The 15,810-nt window shown below is 38.1% G+C and overlaps 1 protein-coding gene across 5 annotated transcripts in view; it reads right to left on the bottom strand.

Moving 5' to 3' along the window:
• The window catches only part of LOC117417086 (roquin-1-like), a 130,111-nt gene that overhangs the window by 73,730 nt on the left and 40,571 nt on the right, over positions 1–15,810 (bottom strand). For all 5 annotated transcript variants that reach the window (XM_059034680.1, XM_059034681.1, XM_034028826.3 and 2 more), the window contains exon 3: positions 11,744–11,864. In XM_059034680.1, the coding sequence (XP_058890663.1) occupies positions 11,744–11,864 (121 nt within the window). The remainder of the gene's footprint in view (positions 1–11,743; positions 11,865–15,810) is intronic.

Below are 15,810 nucleotides of genomic sequence, written 5' to 3'. Positions count from 1 at the left end.
CTATCTCTGACTATCTTTCTGCTCCCTCCTATCTTCAGACTATTATTTCTCCCTATACCCCCCCTGCTCCTCCACCACCGGCAGATTAGCTGTAACTCCCCCCCTCCCCCCTATACCTATCCACGTATATCAGGACTGCTTAGTCCCTGACCACCTTCTGGCTCCTCCTCAAGACACACCTGTTCAGACAGCATCTATAAATCTTAACTCTCAACTATAAAGACTATATGTAACCCAACTGTACCAGTACTTGCATCATCTTGTACTTGCACTGAACTGTTACATATTTTGCTGTATTCTACTACTGCTCTTAATTATAACTATTTTCTGTATTTTGTACTTTTACTCTTACCACTAGAACACCCAAAGGCAGTCATTTTGACGATTTTCACTTTTAAACTTTAAATTACTCTGCGTGTGTTAGAGCCGCGGTTGTCAGTTCTTGACTTTTCCTAAATACATGTATTAGAATCGGAAAAATAAAAAAATAAAAAAAGTTATAAGCACTTCTACCTAGAACCACCAAAAGCAGTCATTTTGACGGCTTATTACAATACATGCTTTTATTGTTAATATAACCTACAATATGATATTTGTTATATGTATACAAGCCAGTTTGTTATCTCTACCTCCACCGAGTTTACAGCAGTATGTATTTGAATTAGGGATGTCACAATATTAACTTTTTCATTATCACGATATTAGTCCAGAAATTATCGCGATATATTGAGTATCGCGATAATACATGTCACTGGCAAGTTGGCCTGAGCAGTGACATCAGACCCGGAAGAACACACAGCACTGTGAGTGAAATGAAAGGAATCCACAACAGACTGTGCTAATGAATGCGCTGCGGCGCTTTTATTAAATGAACAAAATAAAAGGTTTAACCCTTTGCGGTCCATTTATTCAGCGCGTCAGGTCCAATTTATTTTCACACGCGCAGTTTATTTTAAACACGCTATTTAAAAGTATTTTTTTCACAGTAAAACAGGTTTAAAAGGCACTGCATATCAACAGGACACTCAGTACTGCATCTCCAGCCCCGCCCCACCCCTTGTTCGCTATATTTTTTACATACCTCGTAATAGTAGTACATACCGATAAATCATCTCCTGATCACTCGTTTTATCACCAAACTCCTCAATAATGTGATCCAAGTCGTCATTTTATTACTATAACATCTAAAAAAAAGCTCTGCAAATGTCTGTGATGCTCTTTGAGCGCTGGATGCGGAAGCAGCTATCTTGTTTGTTTATGTCCATGTTATCTATGTGGTGTCGAGTCTATCAGTATTCATGAGATACGCCCCTTTTTTTTTGGCTTCTCTCGGCTCCTATCGGTCTCACTCGACCATTGAATGGTTTTCTCGGCTTTTTGCGGAGAGAAAACGACTAGAGACCTGTTTTTTTGCATCTTTTTGATGATGTCGGACAGGGTCTGACATTGGAACGGAAAGGGAAAACTACGATGTCGGACCAGGTCCGACATAGGACCGCAAAGGGTTAAACAAAACACTAAACACTTGCACAAAACAAACGGCACGTTGGTCAAACACAGACAGACAAAGCAGTGGACGAAACAAACAAACAGATACAGAACAAGTACAGTGCTGTTTCCACTCCCAACACACGTAGCAATTGTTATTTATATATTATTTTACTCTCCTTCTCTCTCCCGTTCTTTCGCCCTGAACACCCAACCCCCGAGTGAGTGAAACGTGCATCTATATATACAGTTGTGCCAGGATTCAAGTACTAATTAATCATTCAATTGAATTCCAGCATGTGAACTAATCTGTGCACTCCCCATGCTCACATACTAATACACCTTTTATCTGCACGTGAAGTGAATGTGCAATCCTCGTGCCTAAATACATATTACAACATTTGTGCTACATAGCCCAATTTATATCCTATGCACCAATATATATATACTGTATATACCCCAACAGTAACACATTACATACAACAACAAACACAAAAATATGCACAGGGGCGGGGCACCCTGCCACAACGTCCAATTTTGAAGTAATTGCAAAGTTTTACCCCATTTTTTCTGAAAGGAAAAAACATCAGTATTATGAGACTATCAAGAAACACATTTGCTGCAAGTTGAAGCAATTAATTATTCTTTTGAGTTGTTTCTTACTCGTTTTACAATCTTAACAAGGTTTTAATTTTTTCAGAAAAAGGAGGGCAAACTTTGCACTCCTTTCAAAATGGGGCCCTTCGTGTTCTTAAAAAATGAATCTGTCTATAAAGACAAACTCCTTTTATGGAAATCAGACCTGCCTCAAAAATAAAAGCAAGCCATTCTAATGATATTAGTCATCCAAAAATAAGAAACACAATCATCAGTTTGGGTCTGTTTAACCCTTTGCGGTCCATTTATTCAGCACATCTCAGGCGCGTCAGGTCCAATTTATTTTTCACAGTAAAATATGTTTAAAAGGCACTGCATATCAACAGGACACTCAGTACTGCATCTCCTGATCACTTGTTTTATCACCAAACTCCTCAATAATGCAATCCAAGTCATTATTTTATTACTATAGCATCTAAAAAAGCTCTGCAAATGCCTGTGATATTCTTTGAGAGCTGGATGCAGAAGCAGCTATCTTGTTTGTTTATGTCCGTGTTATCTCTGGGGGTGCCGGGGCTATATGTATTGCTCAGATCCACCCCCTTTTTTTCCGGCTTCTCTCGGCTCCTATCGGTCAAACTCAGCCATTGAATGGTTTTCTCAGCTTTTTCAAGAGAAAAAACAATTAGAGATCTGTTTTTTACGTCTTTTTGATGATGTTGGACAGGGAAAATTGTAATGTCGGATCTGGTCCGACATAGGACCGCAAAGGGTTAATTGTTTAAGAAATATACCCACAATTATATTTTTATGTTTATGCTACTGAAGTATCCAGTATTGTACAATCCTAATCTTTTGTAGTACTAGCTATCTGACAGGTTGCTTTGCAAAGCCACAGAAAGCTTTAAAATACAAAAATATATATATATATCTTGGTAGACTTTCACTTCCATTAGAAGATGCAGTTCCCACTGTCTCTCTGTACAGAGCGGGATGATGATCACGGCGGTGGACAAACATACTGGATGTATTTCCATTTTTTTCTTGCAGGTTCGGCACACTGGAAAGCAATCCTCGATAACCAAGACGTCTGCATTATTTTTGAACCCAGAAATGTCCACACTGATATTTATGCAGCGTTTACACTGCCACCTCGGACCTAAGCCGACTCAGGTCCAACTTATGTGGGGATTCTTTCAGTTTTCACGTAGCGTTTACACTACGGTTGTGCCCTGAGCCGGCTTAGGTCAGAATGCTCACACATGCCATATAAACTACAATACGTGCTGAAGGGGTGACGAGTTTTCCCCTCCCAAAACCACAAAGGCGGAAGAGGCAGAGTGGTATTACAAACAGACAACACAGTGTCATGTTCATATTGTGGGGACTCATCTTAAACATATACTTATCTTGCAGTGTACGAGAAAAATGGTTATTCGTTTAGACAGTGTTTGACACAACATAGCGGTTCCTGACCCATTTGTTATGTGAAGGATTTCACCTTGAGTAAGGCAAGTAAATTTGCTGTTTATTACTGTAATAATAAAGACCATTTTGTTTTCAAAAGAACTCTATTCTGTTTCTTCACCAATATTATCTCACCGTGTATACATAATTGTATGACGCATAAGTCCTTTATTTTTAGTTAAAATAGGTTAAGCAGCCACAGGAATACCAGAGAAAAAAACATTTACTGTATACAATTGCAGTTATTTTTTTTTTTTTCAAATTAGCCTTGTTACTACTACTACTGCAAATGAATAAATACTACTACTACTACTAATAATAATAATAACAATAATAATAATAATAAATAGCTTTTCAAAACATTTTGTTCCTTTTTTAAAAAACGAAATGACACGGACCGCAAATTATTAAAACAATCTTTATTTGAAACTTAGAACCTAACAACGCAATTGTGTAACAGGATCAACTATAATCAAAAAGTGCAGAGGGGGTTGCACAGATCTTTCCCCAGACCTGCCGCTATTTCTCGGTATATGTATTTATTTTGTGTTTCCGTTTGGTGCACTCTGGATTTGAGTTTTGCCCCACAACGCTATGACAGCTCTGCTTTCTTGCTCTCCCCAGCTCACGCCACGGTTGTCAGAAACAAACATTCGTTAAAATAAAACAAAACAAAAAAAAAACACTATTCCATGTTTTTATGCCACATTGGTACAATCAAAATATTTATTTAAATAATAAAAAAACAAACATCAAAAAGACGGTGTGTTAAAGTCTGTATGAAAAAAACAATAACTAAGTTGTTTACAATAAAATAACTTGGAAAAACACAATCCAGGATAGTTTTTGTATAAAATTATTTATTTGATATTCAGGAGGCTTGTGTCTCACGTCGTCGTTCTCTTTTTGTGACGCTGCAACGGCACTGCAGCTTCTTCCTGTTTAGATTCCGTGGGGGAGGAGCCGAGCGGCACTCACGTCGTGCGTGAGCCGTCCTGAAGTCGGGTGAGTTTACACTGCCTTTCGGATGGACCTAAGCTGGTGCTGAGCCACGTCTTTAGTTGGCCGTTTTTAAGACAGCTGAGAGTCTGCAGTGTGCGTTTACACTGCAGAAAAAAGACCTGCTTTTCCATGTGCATTACGTTTCCTATCTACAGTACGGAGGCGCGCATGCTTCCACAATGTATAAATCGCAGCAAAAATTGCTGAGTTTAGTAAACTATTGGTGAGGAAAAGAAAAATATTAGCTGTTAAGTCAAAAAATGTATATTTGATTCAAATTTCAAACATTTAGTAATTTAGCTTTGTAACAGGGTGAAGTGTTACATGTGTGGGTAGTCACTGGAAAATACTGACAGACACAGAGCATTGGTGATGATACACCGCTCAGGCGCGCAGATTTAATTTTAACACAGAGCTGACACTAGGGTACCAGCGATGGTAGACCTAGTGTCACATTTAATAACGCAATAAAAACAAAAAAAAAGCTAAAAATAAAAGTTTGCCACACAAAATGACGAGCGCTAGTCCCACTAAAAGGAACGTCCCGCTCCAGGAACCTACTACTCTACGGTAACCCTCTTTATACTGTTTTGGGATCCACCTCCCCTAAGCTGACCTACTTCTGTTGTGTTATTTCTGACGTCCTGGCCTCCCAGCGACTCCGGGCCATTCCAACGGTCCTGGCTGGGCAATCGCCTTCACAGGCCCCGTCTTGCAGTTAAAGGGCTCCGTAGTAGTCGTTCCCGCAGAGCGGACGCTTCCCTCCTGGATGTAAACACTCTCTCACTCAGCGCCCGTCTACACAGCAATGGCCTTGCAGCAGCCCCGAGCTGTAGAGCAGCCGCTTTTTGAGCTCTGCGCGGCATCCCCAGGCACGCCCCCCAGCCAATCCAGACCTCCCGATCACTTTAGCTCAGGACTAGCCTGCCACTCAACTGGTTGCTTAGCAACGCGTCTCCAACTGCGCGTTGCAGCTGAATTTCTACAGGCACACACTTGAGCAGGAACCAGCGACCCGGTTCCGTCACAAGCTTCAAAAGGTTTTTCTTTATTGTTTACAGCTGCCTCTGTATTTTTTTTTTTTTTTTTTTTTATAATCGTCCAAGCAGTAGCGACTAAATTAAGGGCTAATTGTACATCTTTTAAATTTATTTTTAGACCCAGTTTAAACTATCCCATGGATATTATACAGTTTGCTTAATGACACATTTTATCCAAACCTGTACAATGATGCAGTGGTTTTACAGCAGTGTAAATCCATAATACAAGTTAAGTTAAAACACTGCGTAACAGAGCACAACACATCTGGTGGAGTCGAGATGCTGCAGACTACTTAAAATCATTTCTGATGCCAGCCAAAGCCACGAAGTATAATTCAAAAAATGATTTATTTAAACAGTTGTATTTTTTCAAATAAATAAATGTGTATAAATTATGTTAATTGTTTCTTTCCCTCATTACTAGTCAAGCCATCTAGCAGTGCAATGCGAGGGGTAATTACACCTTGGTAGCATCAGGAGAAGAAAAAAAAAAAACCCTTTTGCAACAAGCCTAAACATGCTAGAGGGATGTTACTAAAATATATATTCAAAACAGATTACAATACTTTGGAATGTAATCTACATAAATTAGACACGAGTTTATGATGAACGTCATTTTTTTATTCAGTGACAGCAGCATCACGCATTGCATCTTGTTAATACTGTACCACCTAACCTTCACTATCTGTGTAATACACAATGCGGAAATCCCTGCCTAAAACAGTATTAAACAAGATTAATACCATGGTGAGTTAATATCGTGGTATACCGTCACCGTGACACCCCTAATTTGAATAGAATATTGCTCTTTAAGTCTAGATACGTGTTATCCTAATATCTATTGTAATCCTATCAATTCCTTGGAGAACTGCCGTCTGGCTGTCTATGAGAGCATATATAGTCTGCAGTAAACAAAGCAAGAAGAGTTTCCACCATCTGTGCAAAAACTGAAAGCCATCACCGGTGTCCAGTTGCTGTATTTTACAATGTACTGGACATGGCAGCCATCAATTCCTTAGTTTTGTACAAGGAATGCACCAGGGAAAATATCAGTAGGAGAGATTTCATCTTGATGCTAGCCACAGAGCTTTGGCAGAAACATTTCGATCAGAAAACTGCAAAGCGTCAGGGAAACGCAGCTCAACCTGGATACAGTGCGCATCAAGTGACACACGCAACAGAAAACAATGGCAGGTAATAAAAATAAAACTTCTAATATCTGTGCCCAGTGTGAAACAGCAGTATATGGTAAATGCACACGACAAGTTGATAAGCGTTACATCTGTGTGGATTGTGCTAATATGAGGGCTACTTTGAAGTATGTTTTCCTGAATGAGCATTCACATTACACAATGAGAATTGAGTTACTTTGTTATTTTTTATAAATAATGACTTTGTTTTTACAATTGTGTATGTACATATACCACTTTACAGCTGTTTACACAATATTTTCTTTTCAAATGTTTATTCTATAGTTTTTAATTTTTTGAAGTCATGCGTTATATGTGTTAATTTTGAAAATGTAGCCTTATGTAATTTTTTCATTTAAATACAGTGTTTCTGCTATGCAAATGTTAGATACGATGTTCATGAATACATCTTTTGAGTTGTATCTGATAATTTGTCTTTCATTTTAATAATGTTTAAAATGTACCTGTCAAAATGACTGCTGCCAGAGGTTCTAGGTAGTAGCATAAACCCAGCGGTTCTAGTGTTAAAGGTATCTGTATTCACATGTTCTGTAATTGCACTTAATTGAAATCATTCTTCTCCATTTATAGTACTTGCTAGGTGCTCTTAATGGAATTTATTCTTAAGCCGAGTCCACACCTGAGCGATCAGTTGCGCAACCAAATCGCTCCCGAAATTGCACAACTTAATTGCCTGCAACTGCTTTGTCCACACCTGAACCACTAGTTGAGCAACAAGTTTCCTGCGTTTAGAAGTGTGGTTAGTGTTTTTTCTAGCGATTACGCTGACCCTGCTGGTGCTGTTGGTGCTTTCATTCATCTGTCATTACCTTTAATAAACGATGGCTTCACTAATTACCGATGAATAACTAACTGGCTGTTATAGTCGTCTCATCTGTAGTTATTTTAAATGCGATATTAAAAGCAGAAGCGAAGCCACGTAAGTGCTGGACAAGACCTTGGCTGAGGACGCAATTGTTATCTTTTTAAATAGTTGGCATCTTTTTAAATGTACCTCCTCTTCACCACAGGAAAGTCAATAGTTAGGAGATTGTAACAACCAATTTTATTTCGCAACTGTGCATGTGATAAAAAAAACGTCACTAGATAATCTTTCAGCACATTGCTTGAAACTAGAGCTTGCCTCTAATGTAAGCAACCAGTTGCGCAACTGCTGGCAGAAACGTCCACATATAAGCAATTCAGTTGCACAAAACCAAGTTGCGCAACTGATCACTCAGGTGTGGACACGGCTTTATAAGCAAACATTTTTTACTATAAGTTGACTGCTCTTAATCGAATTCTCTCAAATATAATTATTTACTGTATTCTTTATTTTGCTCTTATTTGAATTTGGTCTTTCTTTCTACTGATTTTACTGTACTTTATAACTGCTGTTATCTGTAATGTGATATTGTGTAATGTGATATTTTGCAATGTGATGCTTTGTATTGTGATATTTTGTAACAACTGTAAGGTTCCCTGGATAAGGGTGTCTGCTAAGAAATAAATAAATAAATAAATAAATAAATAAATAAATAAATAATACTCTTACAAAATATATATCCTCAAAGTATTTAAAACAAATTACCAAAATAATTACAAAAAAGAAATGGAGGAGGGGGAAAAAACCTTAGTTGGCATTTTTAAGATAAATTTGACTCAAACTACTTGTGGGTTGGGTTTTAGCTGCGAAAAATTAAACCTCCAATTGACACAAGGCATTTAAACAGCCTTCAACCTGGTCCTAATGTCTTATTACAAGGTGCTTTAAAGAGTAAGTAGCGGGGTTCCGAAAAAAAATAGTGTTATACCCCCACATGTTGTTACAACTGTTGAAATAATGTAACTGGAATTTTTCTTATCATTGTTAACATCCTGACAGCTTTTTACACTTTAAAATTTGCTTCAAAGATCTCTTCAAAATGGCTGCTGTAGTGCATTGGGGCTTGAGATCTGTCCTCTAAATCACTGTAGGAAGAGCGAAAAAAATGAATAAAAATAAAACCCATGACAAGTGCTCAGGCCTTTCTGTTCCGTACCACATCATAGATCGTTATTGCCGTGTTACCTGTTTGACAATGTGGGCAATAATCTTTATACATTCAGTGCACTACAGCGGATATTTTGAAAAGAGCTTTGAAACAGAGTTGAAATTATGTGTAAAAAGTTGTCAGGATGTTAATGAAAATAAATTACAGGTAACATTATTTAAACAATTGTAGCAACACGTGGGGACGTGTTATGCTATATTTTTCGAAACCCCACTACTTACTCTAAAGCCACCGTAGTTTAAATGCCATTTTTTAGTCCCGATTTACTCTCACTGATAGAAATATAAAGCCACCTTTAGCATTAAGGCCACCTTCAGCAGACTATACGTACCTGTTACCTCTCTAATAACACTGACATGCTGTTAAACTACCGTCTGAAAACTTGGATGCAACAAGATGTAACTCATTTGCACATTTAAATATTTGAAACAAACCATAAATTATAACAGTTTGCAGGAAAGAACTAAAAAATATTAAAACCACATTTTGTTGGTCTCTTGACTGGCCATAGTGAGGTTTCACAGTACAATGATTACAGTCCTCGTGGTCACAGAAAAGTGTACAGAACAGTGCCCTCCATAAGTATTGGGACAGTGAAGTCAAAATTGCTATTTGCTATTGCTGTACACTCAAGCAATATGAAAATACGATTAAAAGATGAATATGAAGCAAAAGCACAGATTGTCACCTTTTATTTCTGGCTGTTTCTACACATATATGTTTTACCAACTAAGAATAACAGCACTTTCAGTGTTCCATCCTCCCATGAGCATAAGTATTGGGACATTTGGCTCACAGGTGTTTCTAATTGATCAGGTGTTTCCTGTTCCATTGATTGTTCACACATAAAAGAGCTGTGAATGTGTAGTGTAGGAGTGTAGGGCAGCAGTGTGGAGTAGAGGTTAGGGCTCTGGACTCCTGACCAGAGGGTCCTGGGTTCAATCCCAGGTGGGGGACACTGCTGCTGTACCCTTGAGCAAGGTACTTTGCCTAGACTGTTCCAGTAAAAACCCAACTTATAAATGGGTACTTGTATGTAAAAATAACAACAAAACAACTGTAAGTCACCCTGGATAAGGGTGTCTGCTAAGAAGTAAATAAATAATAATGTGTAGTCTCAGTTCTATCCTTTACTTTTGCCTTTGGAGTCTGTGTTTGGTGTCAGTAGGCATAATCCCACATGAAGACTAGGGAGCTGTCTATGAAAGAAAAGCAAGCAATTTGGAACTCAATTAGAACCATAGAACAAAAGTTGGGCATAGCCAAATCAACAATTTGGAATGTCCTGAAAAAGAAAGAAACCACTGGTGTATTCAGCAATCGGCAACGACCAGGTCGGCCAAGGAAAACAACAGCAGTTGATGACTAGAGCTGTGAAAAACAACCCTAAAATGTCAGTAAAATCACCAACAACCTCCAGAATGCTGGGGTGAAAGTGTCACAATCTACTGCTCGCAGAAGACTTCGGCAGCAGAATTACAAAGGCTGCATTGCAAGATGCAAACCTCTGATCAGCACCAAAAACAGAAAGGCCAGATTAGAATTTGCTAAAAAGTAGAGATGAGCCAGTAGAGTTTTGGAACAGAGTTTTATGGACAGATGAGACGAAGATGAACCTTTATCAAGATGATGGGAAGGCAAAAGTGTGGAGAAAAAAAGGAACTGCAGATGATCCAAAGCATACCATCTCATCTGTGAAGCATGGTGTGACAGGGTACTGCCCCGTCTTTATGATCATGGTGGGACTGGCAGGGAGGGGGTTAAAATTCCTCCCTGCCAGGAAAACATGTGAGAATGTGGCTGGAGCCCTAATTGACTAATCAGCAATTATTGAATAATTGGGCTCCAGCCACAGGGGATAAAAGCCAGGGGAGAGGCCCTGGCTAAGAGAGAGTTGAGAAGAGAGTTCTAGAAGCAAGAGTGTGTTTGTATATGTGCTGTTTTTCTGTTCCAGTGAAGGCAACGCCCAGCCTGGAAACTTTATTTTGTAAGTTTTTGATTTGTGTTGGTATTTTGTGTTTGAAATCTTTTTGTTTGGCCCTTGTGCTGGTTTATTTTGTATTTTTGTTTTTTAAAAATCTTTATTTTGAACTTTATACTGTCTCTGAGTCTCTAACCTCGGTCCATCCTGTCACACATGGTGAAGGTAGTATCATGGCATGGGCATGCATGGCTGCCTCTGGAATGGGCTCACTCATCTTTATTGATGATGTAATGAATGATGGCAGCAGCAGAATGACTTCAGAAGTGTACAGAAGCATCTTGGCTACCAATGTACAAGAAAATGCCACCAGACTCATTGGGCGGCACTTCACAATGCAACAGGACAATGACCCAAAACACACTGCCAACGCAACCAAGGAGTTCATCAGGGGAAAAAAGTGGAAAGTTTTAGACTGGCCAAGTCAATCTCCTGATTTAAACCCGATTGAACATGCATTTCACTTGCTGAAGAGGAGACTGAAGTCAGAAACTCCCCAAAACAAGCAACAGCTGAAAATGGCTGCAGTAAAGGCTTGGCAAAGCATCTCAAAGGACGATACCAAGAATTTGGTGATGTCAATGGGTCGCAGACTCACTGATGTTATTGCATGGAAGGAATTTGCAACTAAATACTAGCTTGTATACTTCTTATATTTGCTTTAAGTTGAATTGTCCCAATACTTATGCTCACATAAAATGGGGGGATGGAACTCTAAAAGTGCTGTTATTCTTAGTTGGTAAAACATGTATGTCTTGAAACCACCAGAAATAAAATGTGACATTCTGTACTTTTACCTCATATTAATCTTTTACTCGTATTTTCATATTGCTTGAGTGTACAGCAAAAATAGCAATTTTGACTTCACTGTCCCAATACTTATGGAGGGCACTGTATATTGAGACATGGGCAAGTCTGGCTTACCTCTCGTGCTGCTGAGGGGTTTGAGGTAGAGAGCGAGCTCCTCCACGCATTTCCTGGCCTCGTCATAGTGTTTGGTGTCTTCCACTCCTGTAAACAGAGTGATGGGCTGCTGTTTGGGGATCTGCAGGGTGAAAAGGCATAGTACATCAGTCAGCTAGAAACAGATCTGTCATTGAGAGTCCAACAAAGAACAACCACACTAAATCAAAGGGCTTAAAAGAAACGAGCTATGAAGATGAAATAACTGAACCTATTTAGCCTAGCACAAAGAAGAATTAGGGGGACATGATAGAAGTCTCACATTTTAAAAGGAGTTGATATAGTTAACCCAAACCAATACTTTAAAACGTAGTACAAAAAAACAGGACCAGAGGACACAGCTGGAAATCAAGTGGACTCAGGACAGAGGGTTGGAGACACTTAAAATTAAAACAATTCAAGATCATTATTTTCTTTCACTTTCATTTTTAAACAGAACAGTTATATATAGATAGATATAGATATATACAGATGTGCTCAAATTTGTTGGTACCCTTACAGCTCACTGAAATAATGCTTCATTCCTCCTGAAAAGTGATAAAATTAAAAGCTATTTTATCATGTATACCTGCATGCCTTTGGTATGTCATAGAATAAAGCAAAGAAACTGTGAAAAGAGATGAATTATTGCTTATTCTACAAAGATATTCTAAAATGGCCTGGACACATTTGTTGGTACCCCTTAGAAAAGATAATAAATAATTGGATTATAGTGATATTTCAAACTAATTAGTTTCTTTAATTAGTATCACACATGTCTCCAATCTTGTAATCAGTCATTCAGCCTATTTAAATGAAGAAAAGTAGTCACTGTGCTGTTTGGTATCACTGTGTGCACCACACTGAACATGGACCAGAGAAAGCAAAGGAGAGAGTTGTCTGAGGAGATCAGAAAGAAAATAATAGACAAGCATGGTAAAGGCTACAAGACCATCTCCAAGCAGCTTGATGTTCCTGTGACAACAGTTGCAAATATTATTAAGAAGTTTAAGGTCCATGGAACTGTAGCCAACCTCCCTGGGCGCGGCCGCAAGAGGAAAATCAACCCCTGATTGAACAGAAGGATAGTGCAAATGGTAGAAAAAGAACCAAGGATAACTGCCAAAGAGATACAAGCTGAACTCCAAGGTGAAGGTACGTCAGTTTCTGATCGCACCATCCGTCGCTTTTTGAAAGAAAAACATAAAAAAGCCAGACTGGAATTTGCTAAAATGCATACTGACAAGCCACAATCCTTCTGGGAGAATGTCCTTTGGACAGATTAGTCAAAACTGGAGCTTTTTGGCAAGTCACGTCAGCTCTATGTTCACAGACGAAAAAATGAAGCTTTCAAAGAAAAGAACACCATACCTACAGTGAAACATGGAGGAGGCTCGGTTATGTTTTGGGGCTGCTTTGCTGCGCCTGGCACAGGGTGCCTTGAATCTGTGCAGGGCACAATGAAATCTCAAGACTATCAAGGCATTCTGGAGCGAAACGTACTGCCCAGTGTCAGAAAGCTCTGTCTCAGTTGCAGGTCATGGGTCCTCCAACAGGATAATGACCCAAAACACACAGCTAAAAGCACCCAAGAATGGATAAAAACAAAACATTGGACTATTCTGAAGTGGCCTTCTATGAGTCCTGATCTGAATCCTATCGAACATCTATGGAAAGAGCTGAAACTTGCAGTCTGGAGAAGGCACCCATCAAACCTGAGACAGCTGGAGCAGTTTGCTCAGGAAGAGTGGGCCAAACTACCTGTTAACAGGTGCAGAAGTCTCATTGAGAGCTACAGAAAACGTTTGATTGCAGTGATTGCCTCTAAAGGTTGTGCAACAAAATATTAGGTTAGCGGTCCCATCATTTTTGTCCATGCCATTTTCATTTGTTTTCTTAATTTACAATATTATGTTGAATAAAAAATCAAAAGCAAAGTCTGATTTCTATTAAATATGGAATAAACAATGGTGGATGCCAATTACTTTTGTCAGTTTCAAGTTATTTCAGAGAAAATTGTGCATTCTTCGTTTTTTGTGGAGGGGTACCAACAAATTTGAGCACGTCTGTATATATATTGGTTATATATAGATATATATATATATATATATATATATATATATATTATACTGGTTAAAAGAGTTTCTGTGTGTACTTTATAGTGAAACTTTTGATACTGAATTTAAACAATGGGAGGCGTGTGCACATAGTGAAAAACACGCTATTGAACATCTGGTCATAGGGCAACACAAATGTAAGCTAAAGCAAGCAAAGTCATAAAAAAATGATTAATTAAATGGCAGAATTTTTTTTGTTATACTGGTGTACCGCATAATGTATCATTTAAGACCTCGAAGGCATTAGGTAAGCAAATAAGGTTTCATGGTAAAGTATATAAAATGACACTCCCATAACTTATGCAAAGTAACAAATACCGAGTTTCAGCACAAATGGATAAGCCCATTTCCAGATATGAAAAAATCTACAGTGCCAACCTCCACTATATCCTTGTCTCTAAGAATTTAATTAGATAATTATTAAAACTACTTTAGACCTGGGTGGAGGTTTATACGGTTCAATTGAACAAATTAAGCTCATACACCAAGGGTTCCACTCTGCAATTCACTAAAATATACAAACAACCTCCAGCAATTTCAAGAGAAAAACAATAACTATAAAATCATACCCACCACTTCCTATCTCAGTAGAGCTATTTCAAGTACAGCAATACTTTGCATGTAGGTCGGCTAGCAACACGCAGCCAACGCAACCTCATTTGTATTGCAAATTCACTTGTGTTGATTCGCAAATTTAAGTGTCAAGCTTCCCCTTATTTGTGCAAAAACTGTCTTGTATAGCGTCATAAAAAGTGTGTAGTAAAATAAGAAATTCCAGGAGCCCTTTGTAAATGATGCCTTGGTCTCAATGGGTAAATATCCTGGTTAAATAAATAAAATAGTTAAAATCAATCAAACTGCATAGATATAGTTATTATTGAAGTAATTATTTCAATCTTATGGGTATACAGACTTAGGGATTACAAACCAAAGCACAATGCCATTTTTTATTACACTGCACAGTGTACTAAATTGAAACCAACATGTTGGGTTGAAAGAGCCGTACCGATACAGTGGGCTCTTAAAGCCAGATATTACAAACTGAATACAATTATTAAAATAAATAAAATGACAAGCTTCATTATGTTTGTGCTCATTAAACAAGTTTAAGACAGATAATTTAGACACAGGCATAAAATGTCCACCCTGACTGTTTGAGGGCAGGCTGATGTATATTGCCAAATATGTTTTAAAACAATAATTTCTATAATTGTGTAATCACCTGGATATACACATATAGGTGTACAAAACATCTGATCCAGTGTAAAGACTTGACCACTGTTAACTAAAATCTTTTCCATTGTCTTTTTATGAAGCGACTATTCATCATTTGACTACAAAGAGAAGGTGGTGTAAACTTTAAACCGGACCAACAATAAAGAAAGCTTGCTTATATAATATATATATATATATATATATATATATATATATATATATATATATATATATATATATATATATATATATATATATATACAGTACTGTGAAAAAGTTTTAGGCAGGTGTGAAAAAATGCTGTAAAGTAAGAATGCTTTCAAAAAGACATGTAAATAGTTTATATTTATCAATTAACAAAATGCAAAGTGAGTGAACAGAAGAAAAAAGAAAAATCTACATCAAATCAATAATTGGTGTGACCACCCTTTGCCTTCAAAATAGCATCAATTCTTCTAGGTACACTTGCACACAGTTTTTGAAGGAACTCGGCAGGTAGGTTGGCCCAAACATCTTGGAGAACTAACCACAGTTCTTCTGTGGATTTAGGCAGCCTCAGTTGCTTCTCTCTCTTCATGTAATCCCAGACAGACTCGATGATGTTGAGATCAGGGCTCTGTGGGGGCCATACCATCACTTCCAGGACTCCTTGTTCTTCTTTACGCTGAAGGTAGTTCTTAATGACTTTCGCTGTATGTTTGGGGTCGTTGTCATGCT

This window comes from Acipenser ruthenus, chromosome 12, assembly GCF_902713425.1.
Source record: "Acipenser ruthenus chromosome 12, fAciRut3.2 maternal haplotype, whole genome shotgun sequence".
Lineage (NCBI taxonomy): Eukaryota > Metazoa > Chordata > Actinopteri > Acipenseriformes > Acipenseridae > Acipenser > Acipenser ruthenus.
Note: the sequence above shows the minus strand (reverse complement) of the source record. Positions and strands in the feature narration are given on the sequence as shown.